The 23,510-nt window shown below is 34.8% G+C and overlaps 1 protein-coding gene across 22 annotated transcripts in view; it reads left to right on the forward strand.

Annotated features, from left to right (window-relative positions):
* PKP4 (plakophilin 4) overlaps positions 1–23,130 on the forward strand; it is a 285,178-nt gene extending 262,048 nt beyond the window's left edge. For 14 of the 22 annotated variants that reach the window (XM_001366119.5, XM_016433642.2, XM_007494198.3 and 11 more), the window contains 10 exons: positions 2,746–2,863; positions 4,089–4,280; positions 4,489–4,662; positions 7,937–8,087; positions 11,440–11,635; positions 15,167–15,251; positions 15,377–15,494; positions 18,146–18,274; positions 20,146–20,219; positions 22,010–23,130. In XM_001366119.5, coding sequence (XP_001366156.2) covers positions 2,746–2,863; positions 4,089–4,280; positions 4,489–4,662; positions 7,937–8,087; positions 11,440–11,635; positions 15,167–15,251; positions 15,377–15,494; positions 18,146–18,274; positions 20,146–20,219; positions 22,010–22,258 — 1,486 coding nt within the window. In that variant the 3' untranslated portion in view covers positions 22,259–23,130. The remainder of the gene's footprint in view (positions 1–2,745; positions 2,864–4,088; positions 4,281–4,488; positions 4,663–7,936; positions 8,088–11,439; positions 11,636–15,166; positions 15,252–15,376; positions 15,495–18,145; positions 18,275–20,145; positions 20,220–22,009) is intronic. The other 8 variants (XM_001366181.5, XM_007494202.3, XM_056793892.1 and 5 more) reach the window with 5 other exon arrangements.
* The last annotated feature ends 380 nt before the right edge of the window (positions 23,131–23,510 follow it).

Genomic DNA, 23,510 nt, shown 5'->3' on the forward strand with positions numbered 1-23,510 from the left:
AAAGGCTAAAGCTAATAAGGTGAAATTTAATAAAGAGAAATGTAAATTCCTACACTTGGGTTCAAAAAATCAGTTACACAGAAGATGTATCTAGGCAGTGCACATGAAAAAAGATTTAAGAGTTCTAGGAGACTGCAAGCTTACTGTGAATTAAACAACAGTGTGATCTGGAAGCAAAAATAGCTAATCTACCTTATTCTCCCTTGATAAAGTTTAGTGTCCCTAATCAGGAAGGCAATAGACCTGTCCATTGGCTAGGTCAGACTACATATAAAGTATCATCATATCTTGGAGAAAATATTGATAAGCTACAACACATCCAAAGAAGGGGACTAGAATAACAATGACATAGATATATTAGTTGAAGGAACAAGTAATATTTAGCCTGAAAAAAGTGAAGATTTTGTGAAGGCTTTTGGCAATATTGCAAACTTCAGTATTTGAAAGATTGCCATGTAAAAGAAAAGTAAGTCTTATTCTGCTTGCCCCCAAAATTCAGAACTAGGTACAATGGATTGAAATGGAAAGGAAGAGTTACAGATTTTGGCTCAGTTTGAGGAAGACTGGTTAATAGAGATAGCTCTAAAAATCCCTGTCATTGAAAGTGTTTAAGCAGAGACTGGAAATAATCTTTGAAGATATTCTAGATAAAGTACGTGATGACTGAGGTCTCTTCCAACTCAAAGAATCCATGATTCTCTTTCCTGCTCTATTCCAAGTAGCCATGCTCTATTTCTTAATACAGATCATTGTTTCCAAGCCTATCTGGGGTTTCTCTCCAAGAAAGAAGAGACAGCCTTTGAATGGCAATAGGGGAATTTATAGTTTGGCGAATGGAAGTAACTCCCTATTAAGAGAAGCCCTGAAGCTGACTTAGAACTAATTGAGACTGAAAACCAACAAAACAAACAGAACTATGGGTATTAATCTAGTAGATGTATTCTTGCTCCCCATAGAGATGGGACAGATTTCCCTGAATTTTCTTAGAGTTGTTCAGGCAAATAGAACCTTCTAGATTTTTAAAAAGGAATTAAAAAGGCACCATTATCTGCCCAGAATTTCACAATCACTTAGTTTATTTAAAGAAAAACCTCAAAGTAAATTTGGAGCTGTTGTTATTGGTTGTACAAGTAGTTAATTTTCTTAAGATACTGATTATGAGTGAAAACTGATATAATTAATTTTTTCAAAATACATTTTTACAGATTTAGTCAAATACTAAATTTAATTAGTCAATTACCTATTAAAATTTTTTTGAACTTTTTTTTTGAGTTTTACATTCTCTCCCTCCCACCCGTCCTCTCTAACTTCTTGGGAAGACAATCTTTGCGATAGCAGCAATACATGTGCAGTCATGCAGAAGATTTCCATATTAGTCATGTTGCAAAAGAACATACACATATATATATATATGTACACAGAGTTTTAAAGTATGCATCAACCTGTACTCAGATTTCATCAGTTCTCTGGAGGTAGATAGCAATTTTCATTATGAGCCCTTTGAAATTTTCCTGGATTATTTTCTTGATCAGAATAGCTAAATCTTTCACAGTTCAGCACTCTTAGAATATTGCTATTATGGAGTACAATGTTTTTCCTTGTTCTGTTAATTATATTTTGCATCATTTCATAGAAGTTTTTCCACGTTTTTCTGGAACCATCCTCATCGTCATTTCTTAAAGCACAATAGTATTCCATCACAATCATGTGCTATATAACCTGTTCAGCCATTCCTCAGTTGATGGACATCCCCTCAATTTCCAATTCTTTGCCATTACCAAAAGACTATTACAAATATTTTTGTACATATAAGTCCTTTTCCCTTTTCTTTGATCTTTTTCGCATCTGGACTTAGTAGCATTATTGTAGATTCATAAGGTTTGCACAATTTTATAGCATTTTGGGCATAGTTCCAAATTGTTTTTCCAGAATGATTGGACTATTTCACAACTCCAACAGCAATGCTAATGTGTCCCAATCTTTCCACATCCCCTCCAGCATTTGTTATTTTCCTTTTCTGTTATATTAGCCAATCTGCTAGGTATGAAATGATACTTCAGAGCTGTTTTAATTTACATTTTTCTAATTAATAGTGATTTAGAGCATTGTTTTATGTAATTATCAATAGCTTTGATTTCTTCCGAAAAGTGCCTGTTTCTATCCTTTGAGCATTTTATTAGTCAATTCTATAGAGCTAATTTTAGTAATGTAGTAAAAATGTGGAAAATGCCCCAAAATTCTCAAATTTCTTAAATAAACATGGAAAATCCTTATCTTATGAAAGTGTTTTTTGCTTGTTTGAAACGAAATGGTTAGCAGGAACCTAATAGATTTAGCACTGGTCTTAAAATCAGTAAGACTTGAGATCACATCCTCAGATACTTAATAGACCTTGAACAGTAGGAATAATAATAGCATCTACCTTCTAGAGTTGTTAAGAAAATAAATTGAGAGATGTGTTTAACTAAAAAACAACACACTTAGCATAGTGCTTAGTGCAAAGAAGGCACTATATAAATACTTATTACTTTCCCTTCTTCTGAATTATACCATTCTGTTTTAGTCTTAAATACAATTGGCTATTATAAATTCCCCAGACTAATAAGTGTACATATAATGCAAGTCATAAAATGTTTTCTAAAATTAAAATTTGTTGACTTCCTCCTATTACCTTATATAATTAAGGTTCGACTATATATAAATGAGTTAAGTTGTAAATTTTGGAAATCTCACTCCACAACTTAGAAATCTCAGTTCAGCTGGTGAAGAAGCACGGAAACAAATGAGGTCCTGCGAAGGCTTGGTGGATTCCCTGTTATATGTGATCCACGCATGTGTGAACACTTCTGATTATGACAGCAAGGTATGGAAGTAATGCAGTCAAGCTACATCATGAACACTAAAAATATTTTCAGTATAAATGCAGCTACGAAGAAGCAAAAAGACCCAAGTGCAATTTTCAGGTTAGGGTTTAGCCACGGGTCTTCTGTCCCTTTTCCCAAATTTCCTTGGTAAAGTGACTGTCCCTTATAGAAGCAGCTACTGCCATCTTCCTTGTTTTTTCCCTACCTACCCCCAAACAAAACAAGTGAACATCTGATTGCCTACTATACAGTGAGGCTCCTTGCTTTCTCTGCTTCTCTTTCCTCCATCCCCTCTTAGTCAATGCCTTGGCTCTAAAGGGGAATATCTCTTCTGTGCAGTGAGCAGTAATTGAGAAAGGAAAGTTCATGGAGAAGCAAAAGATGAAAGAAAAAATATTAAGAGTACAGAAATGCAACAAGTTCATGTTTGCAGCAAAAACAAGGCAGGAAATAATTACTTCTTGGCAGCACAGAACAGGAACTCAGAGGGAACCTGGAAGCAGTGTCTGTCATCAAGGAGGGGCAGTGACAACTGCTTTTATGAAAAAGAATTACTTTAGTGGTTTCAGTAGGGAAAGGTAATATGAGGCTCTGTTTGTCATTTAGTGCCTAATTCTTTCACAACAGTCTTGAAACTGGAAATGTTCTTCTGAACTGACACTTTCATTGATCTGTTCTGGTCAGTTTCCCTTCAGGAGTTTTACAAGCTTTCAGAAGCATACATCTGGCTGTAAGGATATATTGGTATCAGTCTTTTGTGTAGCACAAAATTTCCAAAACATAACAGCTTTTTTTAAGAATGTTCTGAAAGGCAGCTTTGTTGTTTATTTGATGGAGAGCCAGGTCTCCTGGATTCAAGTCTGGCTTCAGATACTTTTAAGTTGTATGACCCTGGGCAAGTCACTTAACCCCACATGTCCAGCCCATGCTGCTTCTCTGCCTTTAACTGACACATTATCAATTCTAAGATAGAAGGCAAGGGCTTAAAGGGAGGGTTTGGGAGGTAGTAGCTTTAAAAAACAAAAGAATACCCTGTAAGCATGTCACTTTGCTAAATAAGTCATTTTTTCATTCTCTTAAAATGATTATTTTGTAAGTATTGGTATTTGTATATTTAATCTGTCATTCTCGGATATGAAAAACTTTTTTAAGTTAAAGTTAACATGATCTAAAAGTTACTTGTTCTGTTTGGTGCCATTAACTCTAAAATGTATTAAATTTCAGACTGTGGAGAACTGTGTGTGCACATTGAGAAACCTGTCCTATCGATTAGAATTAGAAGTACCTCAGGCACGACTGCTGGGAATAAATGAATTGGATGACTTGTTGGGAAAAGAATCTCCCAGCAAAGATTCTGAACCAAGTTGTTGGGGGAAAAAGAAGAAGAAGAAAAAGAGGACTCCGCAAGAGGATCAAGTTAGCATTCAATTTGACGTGAAATCCTAAAGTATTTTGGGAGGGACAAAAAAAATTTTCTTTTTCTGAGGTGAAAATGGTAGTTGTTATAGTATTTATGTAACTATATCAGAGATGGGTCAAATCTAAACGTGGTCAGATGTTGCTCAGATAAGTATTAACACAGGTGACATTCCTAATTAATGTATTAACCTTGTTTCTCTTTCAGTGGGATGGAGTTGGCCCTATACCTGGATTTTCTAAGTCTCCTAAAGGTGTTGAAATGTTATGGCATCCATCCGTAGTAAAGCCATACCTAACACTTCTAGCAGAAAGCTCCAACCCAGCTACTTTAGAAGGTTCTGCAGGATCGCTCCAGAATCTTTCTGCAGGAAACTGGAAGGTATAACATAGATTCCAAATTATTCTTAAAAGATCACAGTGAGCCAAAAAATAAAAATCAATCAATAAATGTTTTTTGGCACTTGCCATGTGTCTAATACTCTGCCAAGAGATAGGTTGAGTGTCATATACTTAGAGTTGGAATGAATCTCAAAAATCATTGCATCCAACCCCTTCATTTTACATAGAAGGAATCTGAGACCCATAGAAAATAAGGGGCAAATTGGGATTTGAACCCTGGTCCTCTAATTCCAAATCCAGAGTTCTTTCCAATGCACAATAGCACTTAGGTAATAAAAACATAACCTTCCAGAAAACTAACAACTCAGGAATGAGAACAAAACATACACATATAAAACCACTGAGAAACAGCATTAGACAATAGATTACAGAGCATTAGAATTCCAGTCACCCAGGATTCTTTTAGACTTCTACTGTATGTCAGGCACTTAAGTTCTTAGCATACAAAGAAAGGCAAAATAAAGATAAACCCTCTTCTCCAAGAGCTCACAGTCTAATTGGGGAGACAACAGGATCTATTTGGGATAAACTGGAGATGACCTCAGATGAAAGACAGTATGGTTAAAGTAGAATAGAAAAGGTTTCTTGCAGAAGTAGAACTTTAGCTAAAACTTCAAGGAAGGTAAGATGAAGAGAGAAGACAGGCCTGGGGGACAAGCAGTAAAAACAATTAAAAGTCAGTAAATAGAGTATTGTATATAAGGAACAGCACAGAAACCAGTGTCTGTCACTGAATAACATGCTATTTGGAAAATATTAAGGTTTAAGGAAATGTGAAAGGTTGGAAGGGACCAGGCTATAAAGGACTTTGAAAGCCCAAGGATTGTAATACTTGAAGATAAGAGGGAGCCATTGGGATTTATTGACTTCAGAAAGGCAAGTGATATGGTCAAATTTGCATTTTAGGAAGGTAACTTTGATACCTAAGTACTGGTTGGAATAAAATAGGGAGAGATTTCAGGTAGGCAGGATGATTAACAGGCTATAGTATTACTTCAGGTATGAGGTGGTTGAGTGGTATAAATGAACACTTCCTATCCTGTGAGCCATGGAGCTCTTGCAAGGGGTCTATATCAATATAATAAGCAGATATGAATTCCTTGAAGTTTTGGTTTCCTTCCTGATCTCATCTTCAAATGAATAAAGAATCTCAGATAGAACAGAGGTATCAAATATACAGAGCGTATATGACCCACAACACACCAGAGTGCAGCCACAAGATTAAAATCTATCTGGGAAATATTGAACAAAATAATTAAAAATACAGTAAAACACAGATAAGATTACATCTTAAAACTAAGACATTACACAGCCTGTAGTGATTCTTTTGTTTGTCTAATAGTGGCCTCCATTTCCATTTAAGTTTAACACCAATGAAATAATTTCTTCTATGAGAAAAAATGTGGGTCCCAGGTATGGGTTGTTTCATTCAGGCAGCTGTGGACAAATATCAAGTGCTAGAGCCAATGTGGTAACTAACTGCCTTCACCAAGTATCAGGAAAATCTTCAGTCTTTTTGCAGGTTTGTGGTTTCCTCTCCAGCTTCAATTGACCTGCAGTGTTTAGAAATCTATTTTTTAATGAATACTTTTGAATATGATAATAGTGCTGATAAATAATATTGATGTAATTTGATTTGTATCTTTTATTTTGTAGGATTACTTAGGAAGCGAAAATTAGACAGCAAACTGATTTAAAACGTAAACATGTTTTGATGATTTTTTTTTATTTTACATGGTAAATCAAAAGATTGTATGCACCTCTATTTTAAAATCAGATAAGCATAATCACAGATATTATTATATCATAAAGACTATTGAAGGATACTAGGAGATTGGTTGTACTCAGGCAGCCAATATATCAAAGCCTAAGCAATTCTCGCTCATTATGAAGCTGTTGTTTATTGTATATTCATAGAGACCAGTTCAATAAGCATTTTAGTCCATTGATGTTGTAATGTGCATGGGTTTTCATTCTGTTGATGGGGGTGAGGGGGACTATCATAAATTCATACATCAAATTTTTTAAACTTTGGTAAACTTGATGAGTTTTCATAAGAGCATATTAAAGTAGTCCTTAGAGAGCGTATTGTCCATCCAGCTCTCTTATTTTACAGAAGAGGAAACTGAGCTCCATTTGAATAACAACCTAAGTTCACAAAGGTTGTATAAGTAGCAGAACCACAATTCACATCCAAGCCTTCTGACTACCAAGACAGATCTGTCTGTCCATTACCTCACATCACCTACCTCTGCCAGGGTCAGATGATAGACCTTTTGCTTCTTATTTTTTAACACGAATATAATTCAATATTCATAAAAGTAAACAATTTAAAGGGTTATGGTTAAGATTATTGTAAAGAGAAACTGGGAACCCTTTTTCCATACAGCGTAACCATCCTAACAGTAGTGTGGTGGTTATATACATTTCATTAACTGCGCCTGTTACCTAGTTTATACAGAATTTCAAAGTTCATTTTAAGTGAACAAATAGCTTTCTTCTCTGTTATGGTTTTGTTTTTATGATCACTTCCTTTTTCAGTCTGCTTAGCAGTCAAATAATTGCATTAAATAGTCTGGCTTTAGTGACAAAATGAAAGGTCCTGGGCTCAAAAATTGCTTAAGTAATATCAAATGGGGAAAGCATTTACAAACTTTTCTTTTATTTTCACACCAAAGTTTGAATTTATGAATAATGAAAAAGTGTTAAGCACTTATATGACAAACACTATGCTATATACCAGGAATTCAAATTAAAAAAACACAATCCCTGACTTCAAAGAGCTTACATAGAGATAACGTAGTTAGGGGAATAATGACAAGTAAAGGTTACTTTGGTCCCTCAGGGATGAGGAATAGAACCAAAAGAGCCTCACATATTCCTCCCAAGAAGAGTAGCAGGATTGATTTGATCCTGGTTCCAGAACTAGAGGTTGAGGAGATAAGGAAAGTTATACAAATTATCCTTAATGATCTGATAACTATGGAGTGGGAAGAAAAGTAAAACTTGGTTGAGACCTACTTGAAATAATGTTCAGATTTTATTAAAGCTAATCTCAGGGCAGCTAGAAAACACAGTGGATAGAGTGCCAGGCCTGGAGTTTGGAGGTCCTTGAGTCAAATCTGGCCTCCACCACCTCTACCTGCATGACCCTAGGCAAGTCAATCTATGGACTTAAGGTAACGACCACTGCAATATAATTAAAAGTAAAGTTTCTGGTCTATGCTACATAAAAGATTTATTTCATTTAATAGTTTGCTGCATATATACGAGCTGCTGTCCGAAAAGAAAAAGGTCTTCCTATTCTTGTAGAACTTCTGAGAATGGACAATGATAGAGTTGTGTCTTCTGTGGCAACTGCTCTGAGGAATATGGCATTAGATGTTCGTAACAAGGAGCTTATAGGTATGGTATGAACCCATTCTTTAATTCACATGAGATATTCAAAGAAAACTTAACCACCAATTTTTTTTTCATTTTGAAGTTACTTTTATCAAAACTTGAGCACAATAATTTTTCTTTACCCATTTCTACCTTAGGTAACCATTTTTTTTTAATATGACAAAGATCTCCAGGTAAACTTTGATCAAGAAAGACACCACCATTTCCCAATATGAGAGGAAAGGCACTTGTATTGTCTGAATATAATTATCTTTTTTAAGGCCTACAATTGTGGTTATAAATTCTGATGCCATTTCTATATGATATTTTAAAAAAATTTTTAATAAATTATAAATAATTTGTAAAACAAATTCCCATATTTCTCATGTCCAGAAATTAATGTCTCAGTCTGTGTAGTTTGTCCATCACTTCTTAGTCTGTAAATAGGTAGCAGTGTTCATCATAGATTCTTTGCAGTCATAGTTTGTACAGTTATTGTTATAGCATAAATTGTTCTCCTTGATTCTGTTCACTTCACTTTTAAATTAATTCACGTCTTCCAAAGTTTCTCTTAAACTGCCTCAATATTTCTTATAGCATAACTGCATTCTATTATATTAATATACCATGATTTGTTCAATTATTCCCTAATTGATGGGCAACACTTTAGTTTCTAATTCTTTGCCATTTGAAAGAGAGCTACTATATAAATATTTCTTTGCATAAAGGACCTTTTCCTCAATCTTTGATCCCTTTGGGATTTAAACCCAAGAATGGTGTCTCTGTTTCAAAGTATATTCACCATTTGGTGGCCTTTTGGCTATCATTCTAAACTGCTTTCCAAAGCAATTAGCCTTGAAAAAATTAAATGGGCTAAATTATTACACATAGAAGGGGCATTAATGAGCTTTTTGTTGGTAACGTAACAACTATGACATGGAACCTCAGAATTGCTTTAATTTGCTTTTAGTATTAGTGATTTGGAGAATTTCTTCATATAACTATTGATCACTGTCCTTTGACCATTTATCAATTGGGGACTCCTCATTTTTTAAGACAAACATTACAATCTTCTTAAGAAAAAAATGCACATCAAATTTTTCTAATAAGTTTTCTTTAAAATTCATTTTAGACTTGTGAAACACTACCACTGTGTACTTTGGTCTAGGTTCCATTTATAAACTTCAAAGTTAGAAGTTGATTATCAATCAGATAAAAAGCTTAATGTTTTAATGTTTTAGCAGTATTTTATAACAATATATTGAGCCAAATTTTTCTCTTAAATTGAATGGGGCAAAAACAAGAAGAGAATTCTGTTCTTACAAGTAAATAATTAGTAAATATTTGGTGAAAACCAACAATACGTTAATGTTTTAATGTTTTAGCAGTATTTTATAATAATATATTGAGCCAAATTTTTCTCTTAAAGCTCTATATTAAATAGAATCTAGCATGTACTAAGTTGCAGTGTGAGAACTACAATGTAACCAGCTGCTGGACTCCTTTTTCAGGAATTTCTTATGTCTCTAAAGTGTATTTATGAAATTACAACACAGAGTTATAGTGTACTGAAATTCTTTGTCCATACGTAGGATACTGTTCAGGGATATACAGGAATCCACTTCAGTATGACCCATGTACACGAGACTCTTTCTACACATGTAGTTCAGGCCTTTTTAATCCTCCATGGGCCTCCCCCAGCAAACTGTAGAAGGAGGCCTTAGCTCTGTAGGTATATGGCAGCCATTGAATGGGGCAAAAACAAGAAGAGAATTCTGTTCTTACAAGTAAATAATTAGTAAATATTTGGTGAAAACCAACAATACGTTAAACATCTTGTAAAACATAGATGCTATCCCTACCCACTGCACTCAGTTATTTTTAGATCCTTCTCTGCCTTCCCCTCATCTAGCATTAGCAATGGCACAAAAGGTAGAGAAGGGGAGAGAGCAGCAATACTAGCAGTGCTCATGTTCATAGTTAAACATTCTAACCACAATCACCTGATGCCCGGGAACAATGATAGACCCCATGAATCACTATAAATATGCAGTAAATCCTACAGCCAAGTCATGTTGAAAAACCACTGTATAAAGTGTCATGGTAATTCAGCTGGAGTTTCTCACATTTTGCTTTCCCTATCTCATCACAGAATTCATCCCAATGATCATATATTTTGATAAACTAAATTTATCTGCTTGTTTTAAGATACTTAAAATCATTTTTTCCTATGAATAATTTCTACGAGTCTTTCCTCTGACATCAAATTATGCATACATACAGTTAATGCCTCTTTGTGTGTCTTTCTCATCTGTTGCTCACTATGGTATATAAACAGATGTTTAATAAAAACTATGTTTAAATAGCCATTCAATTATTAGTTCAAAAGAAAATAAGAAAACATCTACTTGAACTTCATTTAATTTCCTTTTTCTCTAGTGCAGTTATTCCTGTTTGTCAGCTGGTAATTGAAAACTACAAAAGTTGAGATATAATCTGTTGGAAAGCACAGAGTTGAATAGAATAGCTGTGAGACTCCTCCACTGTCCTCATTCCAGTCCCTTCCTCACAAGCTTTCCAAAATAGAAACACTTCGTTTCTGTCATTACTCTTGCTGGTATCCCCTGTGAAAGAATATAGTTATAATTTTAATTATGTGTTTTCTGTTTCATATTTAAATTTTTTTGGTTGTTAAAATTACTGTTGACAAATGGGTTCATATACATCCGATTGATATTTAAACATTCATGTTCACATGTAAAATGATCTATACAGGTTTAATGAAATGGCTTACTTCCCAAATAGAATAATTAGTCAGTTGCACAAAAAGAGAGAGGGGAGGGGAGGGAGGGAGGGAGAGAGAGAGAGAGAGAGAGAGAGAGAGAGAGAGAGAGAGAGAGAGAGAGAGAGAGAGAGAGAGAGAGAGAGAGAGAGAGAGAGAGAGAGAGAGAGAGAGAGAGAGAGTGTGTGTGTGTGTGTAAAACTTGGCTTATATATGAAGATTACATTTTCAACATATAAAAGTTCAAATAAGAATCAAATTTCCTTTCTTTATTTTACTTTATTCTATTGGATTTTTAAAAGTTCAAGTTAAGGAAATTTGTCTGTTTTGCCCTAGACTGTCCACATGTTTATTTTTCCATTCATTGATATAGGGCCACATACATCCTAAATGATTCTTTAATAGAGAAATTAAGAAAATGTTGAGGATCACAGTGACTGTTTAGAACAGTTGTCATTTTCCATTTAGCTGTAAAATTTGCTTTTGTCTTATTTTGCTTTTGGAGTTAATCTCTTGCAATATACACCATATACCATCAAAGACTTCCAGTAGCTACTACATTTGTAAATGAATTTAATTTTTGTAATTTGTCAGGTAAATATGCAATGCGAGACCTAGTAAATCGTCTGCCAGGAGGCAATGGCCCAAGCATCTTGTCTGATGAGACTATGGCAGCAATCTGCTGTGCTCTGCATGAGGTCACCAGTAAAAACATGGAGAATGCCAAAGCCCTGGCTGACACTGGAGGAATCGAAAAACTAGTGAACATTACCAAAGGGAGAGGAGACAGGCAAGTATTCTGTCATGAGGAGCCACAACTGTGAGGATTCTGTTCCTCTCATCATTTTTTGAGAAAGGATCTTCCTAAAGAATTAATTTCCTCCTGAAAAGGATTTATTTCTCCATTCCTTACAAGCTGATAAGCTTATAGTTTCCCACAACTCCAATCTGTTTTGTTGGTAGAGCAGTTATCTGGCACATACTCCCTTTTCTGTTTTTATTTTATTACAACACCTGCCACAATTTGTCCGTGCCACCATTTCTAAAGTGCCATATTCCTGTATGATAGCATACTGTAGAGCCATTCCTTACACTTTCTAGGACAATAATCAGAATCTTCAAATCTTAAGGTTAATCCAGGTTATAAAATATCCACTGTTCACTTGCCCTTTTTTCCAGGATTTCGACCTATAATAAATACTATATTTTGCCTCAAATGTCCACTTTTCACTGTATAATATGGCATTAAAATAATTCCTCTTAGCTGATGTTAATAATATAGCATCTGGAGGCACCCTTTCTTGGTTTGTATAGTACCTCTGCTCCTAGGTGAAACCTAGTTGAGGAAGTAAAAAAGATGGATATTAGAAATATAATGGCACAAAGAATATTTATAGCACAGGGCTATGGCAATGGTTAAGACTATAAAGTTATCCTTGTCTACTTATTAAGCTAAGCCCATTTAATTGGAATTCCCCAAAGTAATGGCATATTAAAAAGACTAGTTATCTCCTACACCATAATGATAAATGAGCCCCTCAGAAGAGCAGGATAACTGTCATTTCAAAATAGGAAGCATCCTTACTAACTTACTCTAAATAAGTCTACTCTGGTTAACATTGCCCTGCCTCAGAACTTTGGGGTGCCATTATTGTAAGTCTCAACCAAAGATAGGAGATATGTAGCATGGTGAAGTTCTCCCTTTGGTGGAGAGTGCAAATAGATTTAATATTTGTACTAAATGGAAAATATGTGCTAAGCAAGTCTGAAGTGACACCAGTAAATTATAAATTATAAAATATAAATTATAAATTATAAGGGGTATCCATCCATCTTCTTTGCTTCTTCCCCTTCCTTATCCCCTTGAAATTTTAAAAAAGATTCTACAGCGTGAATACTGGGTCCAAGGAATTGGGCAAAGAAAAAGTGTAAAATTATTAGCAATGTAAAGAATTCATGGACAGAGAGGAATATGTACAGGAGCGGATCATACTCATCCTTCGCCAATTGAGAAATACTGGAGATGCTAGAATAAGGAGTAAAGGAAGTTGTGGCAAGTATGAAGGGAGATATTGCCCTTATAAATATCACATAATTCATTTAAAAAAAAAATCTCAAGTTTTTAACATCCAAGGTTTTAAAATTCAGGAATTTCTTCCCCATATGTAAAGTAGCATGATTCATACAAAGGTAAGTGGTCCCATTTCCTCCAATCCTAAACCTATAAAATTTTTGAAGTGTCTGTAGAAGTTTCAGTGAACATAATGATAGCCAAGATTTATATAGCTCTTAGTATGTACTAAATGCTTAATAACTGTTATGTCATTTTATCCTCACAATAAACCTAGAAGGTAAGTGCTAGTATTGTCCCCATTTTTGCAGATGAGGAAACTAAGGCAAACAGGTTAAGTAACTTGCCATGAGTCACATAGCTAGTAATGTCTGAGGCCAGGTTTGCATTTGAGTCTGTTCCTGCCTCTCAGCCTGGAACTTTATCCTCTAGGCCACCTACTTAGCCCATTGATGAGGACATTCCTCATCATTCATCAAAACTACTTTGTGGTATCCCATTTACTTTGCCCTCAAAGAAATCAAAACCAAACTATAGTGAAACTGAGGCCACAGGTAGAAAAAGTAGCCTAATTGATGCGATAAAAAATACTAACCCAATGGCTTAGGTGGGATACCTGGAAATTCCTATTTGTTAGTATTACTCTCTCAGTGATCCTTTTTAAAATGTAAATTAAATAATTGTAATACTACACATCCTAATTGTCACTAACTTTGTTTGACTTATTGGAATTTTATCAGATTCTCTTCAAGAACTATTGGGCAAGGGGGAACTAGGTGGCTGGGCAAACAGAGAGTCAGGCCTAGAGATGGGATATCCTGAGTTCAAATCTGGCCTCAGACATTTCTTAGCTACATGACCCTGATGAATCAATTAATCCCCAATGCCTAGCCCATATCACTCTTTTGCCTTAGAACCAATACACAATATATCTGGTACTAAGATGGAAAATAAGGATTTCTTAAAAACAAAGAATAATTGGACAACTCTAGACCAGGGGATCCCCAAATTTTCCTACTTCACAATATTTCCATGAGTCAGACCTAAATAAACCTTCTAGGATGTCTCTTCCTTACAAATTGAAATAAAAAATAGAAAGAACCAACTACTACTTACTCATTTTTTACCTTGTAGCTCCATGTAACTAGGAACAGGTGGGTGTGATTTTAGCAAAATGGTAAGAGTGGGAAAAGGAATTAGACTTATTCTGCTTGGTTCCCCAAAGGAAAAATCAGGAGCAATGATAAAAATTGTCAAGTGCACTTTAAGCTTGATGTCAGAAAAAAATATATATATTCAAATAATAAAATGCTATGCAAAAAAAAAAAAAAAGAAACAGAATGCCTTAGAAGTGAATGAATTGCCACATTAGAGGTTTCCATACCAAAGTTTGAATGACCAGTTATAGTAAAGTTTGGGGTTTTGTGTGTGTGTGTGTGTGTGTGTGTGTGTGTGTGTGTGTGTGTGTTGTTGTTTTTTGGATAAGGATTAAACCAGATGTCCTCTGAGGTCCCTTCTAACTCTAAAATCCTCTTAAATTATTCTTCAAAAAAATCAGTTGGTTATATCTGGATCCAAATTTTGAACATTAAAATCATTTTTAATTGCTAGATTATACTTTAGATTTGCTTTCTTAGTCCTCAGTTTATGATTTCTTCTAAATTCCTAAATAGCTATTGTCCATACTGTCAGTTTTCATAGGCATCAGTCTTTCTGTGCCTTTTTCTTCCTTTATCAGAAGGCTAAGCATAGCACTAGTGAAATATTAGCACCAATGACATACTCACTTACTTCTGGGAAATGATGACCTAGTTCCTTTTGTCTTCAGAGTTCAGACAACCCAAAGGCCACTATTCTCCAAACACCCAGAATGTAATAGGTAGGTTGTAATTAATAGCAGTGAGAGAGTTAAGGCCTAGAAAGAGTATGGCTGATATCCCAGGGAACACCTTCTTTACATTGGTCAACCCATGTTACACAGACTTTGGTCTTGCTATGAAAAGGTAATTACCTTCTCTGTTTACTTCTGAGTTTCCTCCTCCTCCTCGAGCTTGAAGGAGACAATTCCCAAACAGAATAGATTGCATTGATCATTTTTCTAGACAGCCTCTTTTTCTGGAGTTCTTTAAAGACTGACCTGCCATCCACTTGTTTGTGAACTGAATCTTCTCATGCAGAGTCTGATATTATTCTGTTCAAGCTGTTTCAGAAAAAGTTCTGTATTCATTTCCTTACCTCTCTCCTACATAGATCATCCCTCAAAGTGGTGAAAGCAGCAGCCCAAGTATTGAACACATTATGGCAATATCGGGACCTGCGAAGCATTTATAAAAAGGTGAGGTACATGAATAGCTCTAGCATAATTAGCATTCATATGAAGAAACATTCCTAATCATTTAGTTTAACAAAATATTATGAGTCATTGTGAAAGGTCTTTTTTTTTCTCTTTTAACACCACAGGATGGATGGAATCAAAATCATTTTATTACACCTGTATCAACATTAGAGCGTGAAAGATTCAAATCACACCCTTCCCTCTCGACAACCAACCAACAGATGTCACCTATCATTCAGTCAGGTCAGTAGGGAAACAAACTATTACAAATATATTAGCTTCTATCCCTCCTGCCATTTTTTCCTTGGCTAGAGAAATCTAGATATACTCCAGAAACCTACCATTCTCAGTCTTGAACAGAGGACTTTACTAACTCCACTAATCTCCCTCCATTCACCTCTAGAAATGCTCTTCTCCTTATCCTTTAAAGCAGCAGCTTAACCTCGGTTCCTCAAACTTGGTGGTGGTTCAGTGTTTGTTGGGATTTTCTTTTCTGGACAACAATTAAAATATATTATTGCGTATTTGTGACTTCAAAGGGAGTTAGCCCCTCTAACTATAAAAAATTAAAATAAACTAGAGAAAGAAGCCAGGCTTCTTCTATATTCTCTCTAATCAAAGGAAAGTACAGAAATTACTCGTTAGTGAAAAACAATTCTCTATTTGTTTATACCTCTTTTTTGCAAGGGAGAGTGATAATAATCTTTCTGTCCTGTTACTTCTTACCTTTTTCAAAGCCAAGAACCAAGGGATTTTAAAGCTTATATTTTAATATAATCAATGATCCTCTGTATTCAGTTTTATACATTTAAAAGCATTCTTCTGAGAAGGGATCCATATGATTGACCAGCCTGCTATGGTTTATGATTTTTAAAAAAAAGGTTAAGAAGTAAGGTACCTACAGGTTCTTGAGCTGTCTGTCTAACACGTTTCAGACTGGAATCACATAAGTGATTTTTTCCCCTTAATGTATAAACTTTTGTGGTGGGGGAGAGGTTCCATTCTCCACCTGAAGGAGTAATAGGGATGGCAGTTCTATTTCAAGGCAAGAAAGCTATTCCTTGCCAGCTGCAGTTCAGTAATTCTAGCAATGTGAGTTGAGAACACAATCTTCTATTCCTTCCTACTAGTAGGACTTTTAACCTGAAAGAGAAAGACCATTTTGAGACCAACAGAAAAGCATGGAAAGGACTATTAAGCCAACAATGAGTTTACTAAATGTAATTCTTAACTTTCTAAAATGATAACAGTGATGGATTTCTTGTGCTTTATTTGGTTTTAAATCAGTTTAGTCTGAGTTAGATAGCCTCCATTGTACTCAGAATCTCTATAATAGCATAGCTTATTTGTCATATGTACAAATGTGACCTAAAAAATGAATATGAGAATAGTGACTCTCGTTATGCAACCTAATATCTCATTATATTGAGAAATTTTGGGAAATTATATATTTCCAGACATACACATGCGTTAGTTTTTCTAAATTGTGGTTAACACTTAAGGAAACCCTTGCCTCTTACACCTTCTTCTTGAGCTGCCAAGTTTAGACTGAAGCAAATTTGCTTTTTCAGAAGGCTCAACTTTCTTTAGAGACAAGGGCTGTTAGAAATAGCTATAAGGGAGCTGCTAGGTGAGATGTCTAGGTGCTTCTTTTTGTACAAATATCTAGTAGATGGGGAAAAAAATTACTACCCCAAACCCAAAATATTTCTCGTTCTTTGGTAATTTAATACTAGAACAGATTCTTACCTGCCTTTCTTAATCTTCCTCATGGGACTGATGATAGCTCAGCAAGCACTTTCCCCATCCTGGTACCATCTTACTGAAGCTAATGATTATAAATTTGCTATTGTCAATAACATGCTTATCTGCAGTGAATGCAGATCCACTGCATGGGAATTGACATTTTGCTTCTATTTATATTCATTTTTCTCTGATAAAACAACTTTTTTGTGTCAGTCATAACCAAACAAATACAGTACATTGCAAAATTAGAGTTGCTAAGGATTATGGGGCATCTTTACCAACGATTACCCATGGCCATGTTAGCAAATAGTTAATTATAGTTGCACAGAAATCAAAATAAGCTTAATGATGAAGAAAAAAGAGTTGTGTAAAAGTTTCTCCATTCTCATTTCATTGAATCATTTCCTCTGACTTTTCAGAAAGAATAAAAAGGGTATATAGGTAGGTACTTTCCTATCATTAAATATAGTAGGCTTTTAAATCTTTTTAACAAGCAGAAATTAACATTTTCATCAGGGTCTCTCAATTAGCCCAAACTATTAGGTTTCCTAGAACTTAAGAGTTGAGAGCAACTTAAATCATTCCAAAATTTTAGGGCTATTTGTGTCACTGGTACCATTTCAAAATGAGGGTTTGATTGAAATAATTAGAAAACAAGCATACAGTATCTTTCCTCTATGTAGAAATTCAGTAAAGAAATGCTTCAATGGCTTTAGGTTTTATAAGCAACTGAATTGAGACAATAAAAAAGCAACTATAATTCCTGAGTGGCTAATATACTCTTATTTACCTAATTTTGAAAGCCTGATTCAAGCCATTAGTATACTTTATTTGGGAATTGTCCATTTCTTCAGATCAAATTTTATAATAGGAAAGATAATATATGAAGTATTATCTTTCCTTGCAGACTGCCCAAGCTCCAAGGTGGTTCCATATAGGGCTTGTTGTATTTTGCTTCTTATCTTGCTAAATGCTTGACTTCTCTTGCATTTCTCAGCACCTTTCAGATCTGACTTTATTATCAAACTACTGGGGTATTTCTAATCACTGACCTTTGTTTTTCCTGGGAGGGTTTTACTGAGACACTAATAATCTTCTTCCTTTCCTTCTCTCTTTCTTCCCCCTTTTTTTTTCCTCCCTCTCTTCAGTTGGCAGCACATCTTCATCACCAGCACTGTTAGGAATTAGAGAACCTCGCTCTGAGTATGATAGGACACAACCATCTATGCAGTATTACAATAGCCAAGGTGATGTCATACATAAAGGCATATATGCTGGTAAGATACCAGTTAGGTGTGTGATGCGCTATTTTGCAATGCTGTGTATTTCCAAACAGATACTCTGTGTGGGAAGCTCTAATATGAGTTATTTTAAAAGTCCTTCACCCTTGTATTGAGATATTTCCCCCAACAGCAATGAACTCCATGTTCTATTTCATCAGCTACTCCCCACTTTCCTATCTATTATTTGCTCTTTTTGTGATTTTTAAAGTCAAATGAACTAAATTCAGGGCCTTCATTTGCTGCAAAAGGATTATGTGTAAGTAAAAAGAGGCATGTATCTATAAGGGAAATGAGTTATAACTACTTTGTGGTCCAGTTATTTATATTTCTACTCTTTTCCCATTTTTATGGTCACTATTTCTTTTTATTGCATGCATCAAAATTCCAATTTCTCTATTACTTTTCTTTAACCTTTAACTATATCTTAGAGTAACAAAGCTCCAGCATGTATGAAGAAGAAAGGGGAGAATGTGTGCCTTTGCAGAGAATGGATTCAGGGAATATAGTAGAGTGTATCTCCCATGAGACTGATATGTTTAAATGAATAAAATATTATTGTATAAATTAATGCTTTCATGCCTTATATAGAACATTTTGCATAGAATTTATTAGAATATCTGGCCTTTTATACTTAAAAAGATTTCATATTTTCCATAATTTCAACTGTCTTGTAAATTATAATTACCTGGAGCTTTCAAGTAAAGTAGATTGAGCCACAGAAAAGGGGAGTGGAAGGGATGGGACACTTCATGTTCAAAAAGCCTATTTATTAAAAAGAAATAAAAGCTAGTGGCAGTTTAACTACTGCTGGGGGAGTAATCTCACTCAGTCTGTTGTCTTTTAAATTGTGATTTCACACAACTGTTTACTAATCGTGTATTGTTACTATGGCAATTAATAGCTACATAACATTGCAGATGCTATATTTCAAACATAAAGCTCTTTCCAAGGAAATGCACATTAAAAACCTGTATTTGTTATTTGAGCTTTGGTGCAGCTTGCTTTGTTTTAAAGATCACCTTTCCATCATGCAAACCTTTTCTAATTTTTCTATTTGTATCTTCTTTACTTGCATCAATAAACTAATTTGTCCCAGGTATGTTTTATTTTTCCTCATTTTGTTTTGAATCTATATTAGCATTAAATAAAGAGTAAAGAAAGCTAATTACAGTATCAGAACTCTTCTCATGGACCCTCTGAGGAACAAATCCCTAATTTGCCTGTTTCTTGTGATTATAAACAGGCATTTGGACATGAAGGAAGAATATCACATGCTTAATTTTTATCTTTAAATTTAACTCCTTTGAACTCATGTTAATATTTTCTCTTAACTGGGATATTAACTCAAGCTTGGCATATTACATTTCTCTTCCTTTCCCTAATGATTTAACTTAGGAACCCTAGAAAAACAAAAGTTGCTTCTATTTCCAACTTGAAATGGCCCACTCTAACCCAAGTAGCAAAGCTTCTGTCCAAGGACCCAGCAAAAGAAACCCATCACATGAAGCTGCTCATGTTTACAAAGCCTGAATCACACTTCAACCAAAGGGTTGAAATGTTGTTCACGCTGCTCAGCAGCTAAGGAGAAAACTTTCTGATAATCTGCATTTCAGCTTCCATTAGCAATTTTATCCCAAAAGTATATATGAGGCATATGTTTGCTATAGTCATTAGTCCTTGATGGTTCTTAACAGAATGGAGGCCAGCTGCTGACTTTTATTAGCCTGAAAGAGCTACCGAGAAGAGCAGGCCTTATCTGGGCTTAAACTCAGGACATCATTAGCCATAGTGTAGTCAAACTGCAGAGGCTAATGGACCTAAGTGATGAAGCACTAGTTTTAACTTCATAAAATATTTTCTTACAGGCTCCAGCAAACCTTCACCAATTTACATCAGTTCCTATTCCTCACCAGCAAGAGAACAAAATAGACGGCTACAGGTGAATTTGCAATCTCATTTTAAAAGAATACTGATAGCAGGGATCAACAACACATAATAAGTTAGCACCACTGAGCAGAATCCCTTTCACTTGAGATCAGCTGCTTGAGCAGATTTCTTTTCTGAGCATTCTCTGATTCTGGTGTCTGTGAATTGATGTTATTAACATTACCACACAAATGATGGAAGCAATCACTCATTGATTTCCTAATCCATTCTGAGAAGCCTTTAAACATACTGGAGATTCATTTAGCCTGTGATAGATACCCTTTCCCTGCCTATTTTTCATCTAAGTTTAAAAGTCTTTTCCTTCCTCCTCTTTGTGGAGTAGCATTCGTGGCCACATTCCTTCTCTGACCTCATTGTTCACTTCTGTGAAAATATTCTTCCTGTGCAGCGTTCTCTTCTACAACTTTCCTAGAAAATGGGTGTGTAAGACATATTGAGTCTTGGCTTCTCTGGGCTAGTTATTAAAACCACGATTGAGCTAGTCCCTGCTGTCTGCTGAAGTAGGAATTAAAAGACATTCATAGACACAGTTCTCTCTTTTCATGATGTGTTGTTTTTCCTTCTGTCTCTGAGGCCGTAATCTTGTAAACAACTTAAGGTTTTTCTTGAGTGAAAAATGATTCTAAAACCCACCAGAGTTTTAAGGAATTAAAATGTTGAAAGTACCTGAAGAAGTCATCTAATTCATCTTGTTACTCTCCAGTAATATCTTAAGCTAAAACAATCCCTCAAAAATGTGATTTAAAACTTTCGCACCTTCCCTCATTTCGCAAATTTTTCCATCAAAGAACATTTTTTTCCATCTGCCCCAAACCAATCATACGAGATAGTTTCTTGGTTTTTGTTGTTATTTTTTTAAAAAGACCAATAAGAATCACTTCTGATGAGCTAAAAAGGAAGAATGTAGACATATCTTCTGTGTAATGTTGAAAACAATGCTATATTGTGATATTGGCATCATTGTATACTGTTGTAATTTGCTAAGTGGTGCAAAGGACTAAGAAAATGACATCGTGAAGAGAGGAAGTAATTGAGCCTTCAAGCAGAAGGTAGTGTGATATATATTGTCATTGTCACATCCTTTCTTTTGACCAGGTCATGTAAGTGTCATGAGCCTTTTCCTCTATCCATATTTTATCCTTTAATCATTTTCCTCCTTTAACTGAAGATTGCCTCTGCTTCTATAATTACTGCTCAAAGCAGAATTTTAAAAGCATTTATATTCAACTGGTTACCCAAATGAGCAAGGCAGAAAACTTGTCTCTTTTAGAATTTGGGAAATGGAAGTAACAGTTCTGAAAATTGACTTTGAAAAAGATTGTGTAATTAAATCTCGTCCAAGATGCCCCCCTCCCCCCCAAAAAAAAGGTTAAAAATTATTTCCAAATAATTTTGTTGTACCAAAGTGTTTAATTGGTTGGCAAAGTCCTAGGCAATCAGAATGAATGTGCAAAATCTTAACCCTCTTTTTCATTGTGTAGGCATCCAGATACAGAGTATCTGGTATCTGGACTTCTGAGAACCCCAATTCTACTTCTATATGACTTAATCAAGTGATAGTTCATTTTATTCATCTGTGCATTTAAAACTAGGAGGGGGCTTGGGATTTACAAAAAGATTAAGGTCCTCTAATAAATGTACTGTGTTCTCTTATAGCCTAATTTTTTTCAACATAAGTCCATGAATTTTTATCCTAGGCCTTTAAAAAGGGAACACACGTGTTTTTCCTTAAATTTACATTTCAAAAGATTACTTTTATTTATTTTTTCATTTTGTCAACAGCATCCACAGCTGTATTATAGTCAAGATGACTCCAACAGAAAGAACTTTGATGCATACAGATTGTATTTGCAGTCTCCTCATAGCTATGAAGACCCTTATTTTGATGATCGAGTTCACTTTCCAGCTTCTACTGATTACACAACACAGTATGGACTGAAATCAACAACAAATTATGTAGACTTTTATTCCACTAGACGACCTTCTTATAGAGCAGAACAGTATCCGGGGTCACCAGACTCCTGGGTGTAGCATCATGAAGCTCAGTAGAGGAATTCTTTTCTTCCTAACCATGTTTCAATTAAGATGGAGAGAAAAACGTTTGCTTATTTGATGGTGAAACATGCAAGTGAAATGGAAAAAACAAGGGGAAGAGGTGTTTTGTTTTCCTTTAAGGAATTATCAGAAAAGTGAGGAAAGCGTTGGAAGAGAACTTTGTAGCTCTGCTTAGGTATTAGTTCTAATTTACTTGTAGTTCCTGTAGTGTGGTGAAGGTGTGGGCAATGTGATGAAAGTTTGAGAAATGGGAAAAATGAGTGGGGAGAATGTGTAGATCAAATCAAATTACAGATGATTTTTATGTGAATAAAGTCATGTTCTGATAGTTTGTACAGAAAAAATAAATAAAATGGATGCCCTTCTTTTATTGCTATTACTAAATGTCAAGATTGTATGCTATTATGTCTTGTAAATTTCTTTTGTTGGTGTAAATATGGAAATGCCACATTGGTTCAAAGTGCCATCATTTGTAATGCAGTGTGTCATTTTAAAAGAGATTTGAGAAGCTAAAAATTAAACAAATGGAAAACCCAAGATACTTATCAATTTTAAAAATACCTTCTTTTTTTTGTTTTTAAAATGAATAGTATAATTTGGAAGCACAAAGTCCAATCCAGTATAGAAATACCGTTCCCATTCCCTGCCTCTTTCATAGGACACTTCACTGCCATTTTCTATGCACATGGAAGAAAAATAAATGTGGAAGTTTCATCCATAGAAAAGTGTTCCCTTGCTCATTTTTATTTTCTGTATGTAATACGGAGAAACAAATTTAATAAATGTGAACTCTAATTGCATGTTGTAAGCAGCTTAAATATATTAAACTATTTTTACTTTTTTCCTAATTTTATCCATTTAAACATTTTCATGTCTGGTTGACAGTATCAAAGAAAGAAAGAATGACCTTTGTCTCACAATATTTTCTACTTAAATGATTTTTTTCCTGAGAAATTATAATGAATTTCATGTACTCTGAAGTTTTATCATGTTTTATTTGACTGCCTGTATCATAAGCAAATTACCTTCTCCCCATCCCTGCTTCCCAGAAATTAGATCTAGCAACTTGGTTTCATTCAATTGGGGTAGATTCTACTAGCTAATTTGTAAGAAAGCCTAATAGTCTTTCATTCTCTACATGAGAAAAGTATCTAGAAATTTCCCCTGTCCTAAAATCTTAAAAACCCCAAACTCCAGATCATTTTAATAATGAGTGATTTCATCCAAT

The sequence above is a fragment of the Monodelphis domestica genome, chromosome 4, assembly GCF_027887165.1.
Source record: "Monodelphis domestica isolate mMonDom1 chromosome 4, mMonDom1.pri, whole genome shotgun sequence".
Lineage (NCBI taxonomy): Eukaryota > Metazoa > Chordata > Mammalia > Didelphimorphia > Didelphidae > Monodelphis > Monodelphis domestica.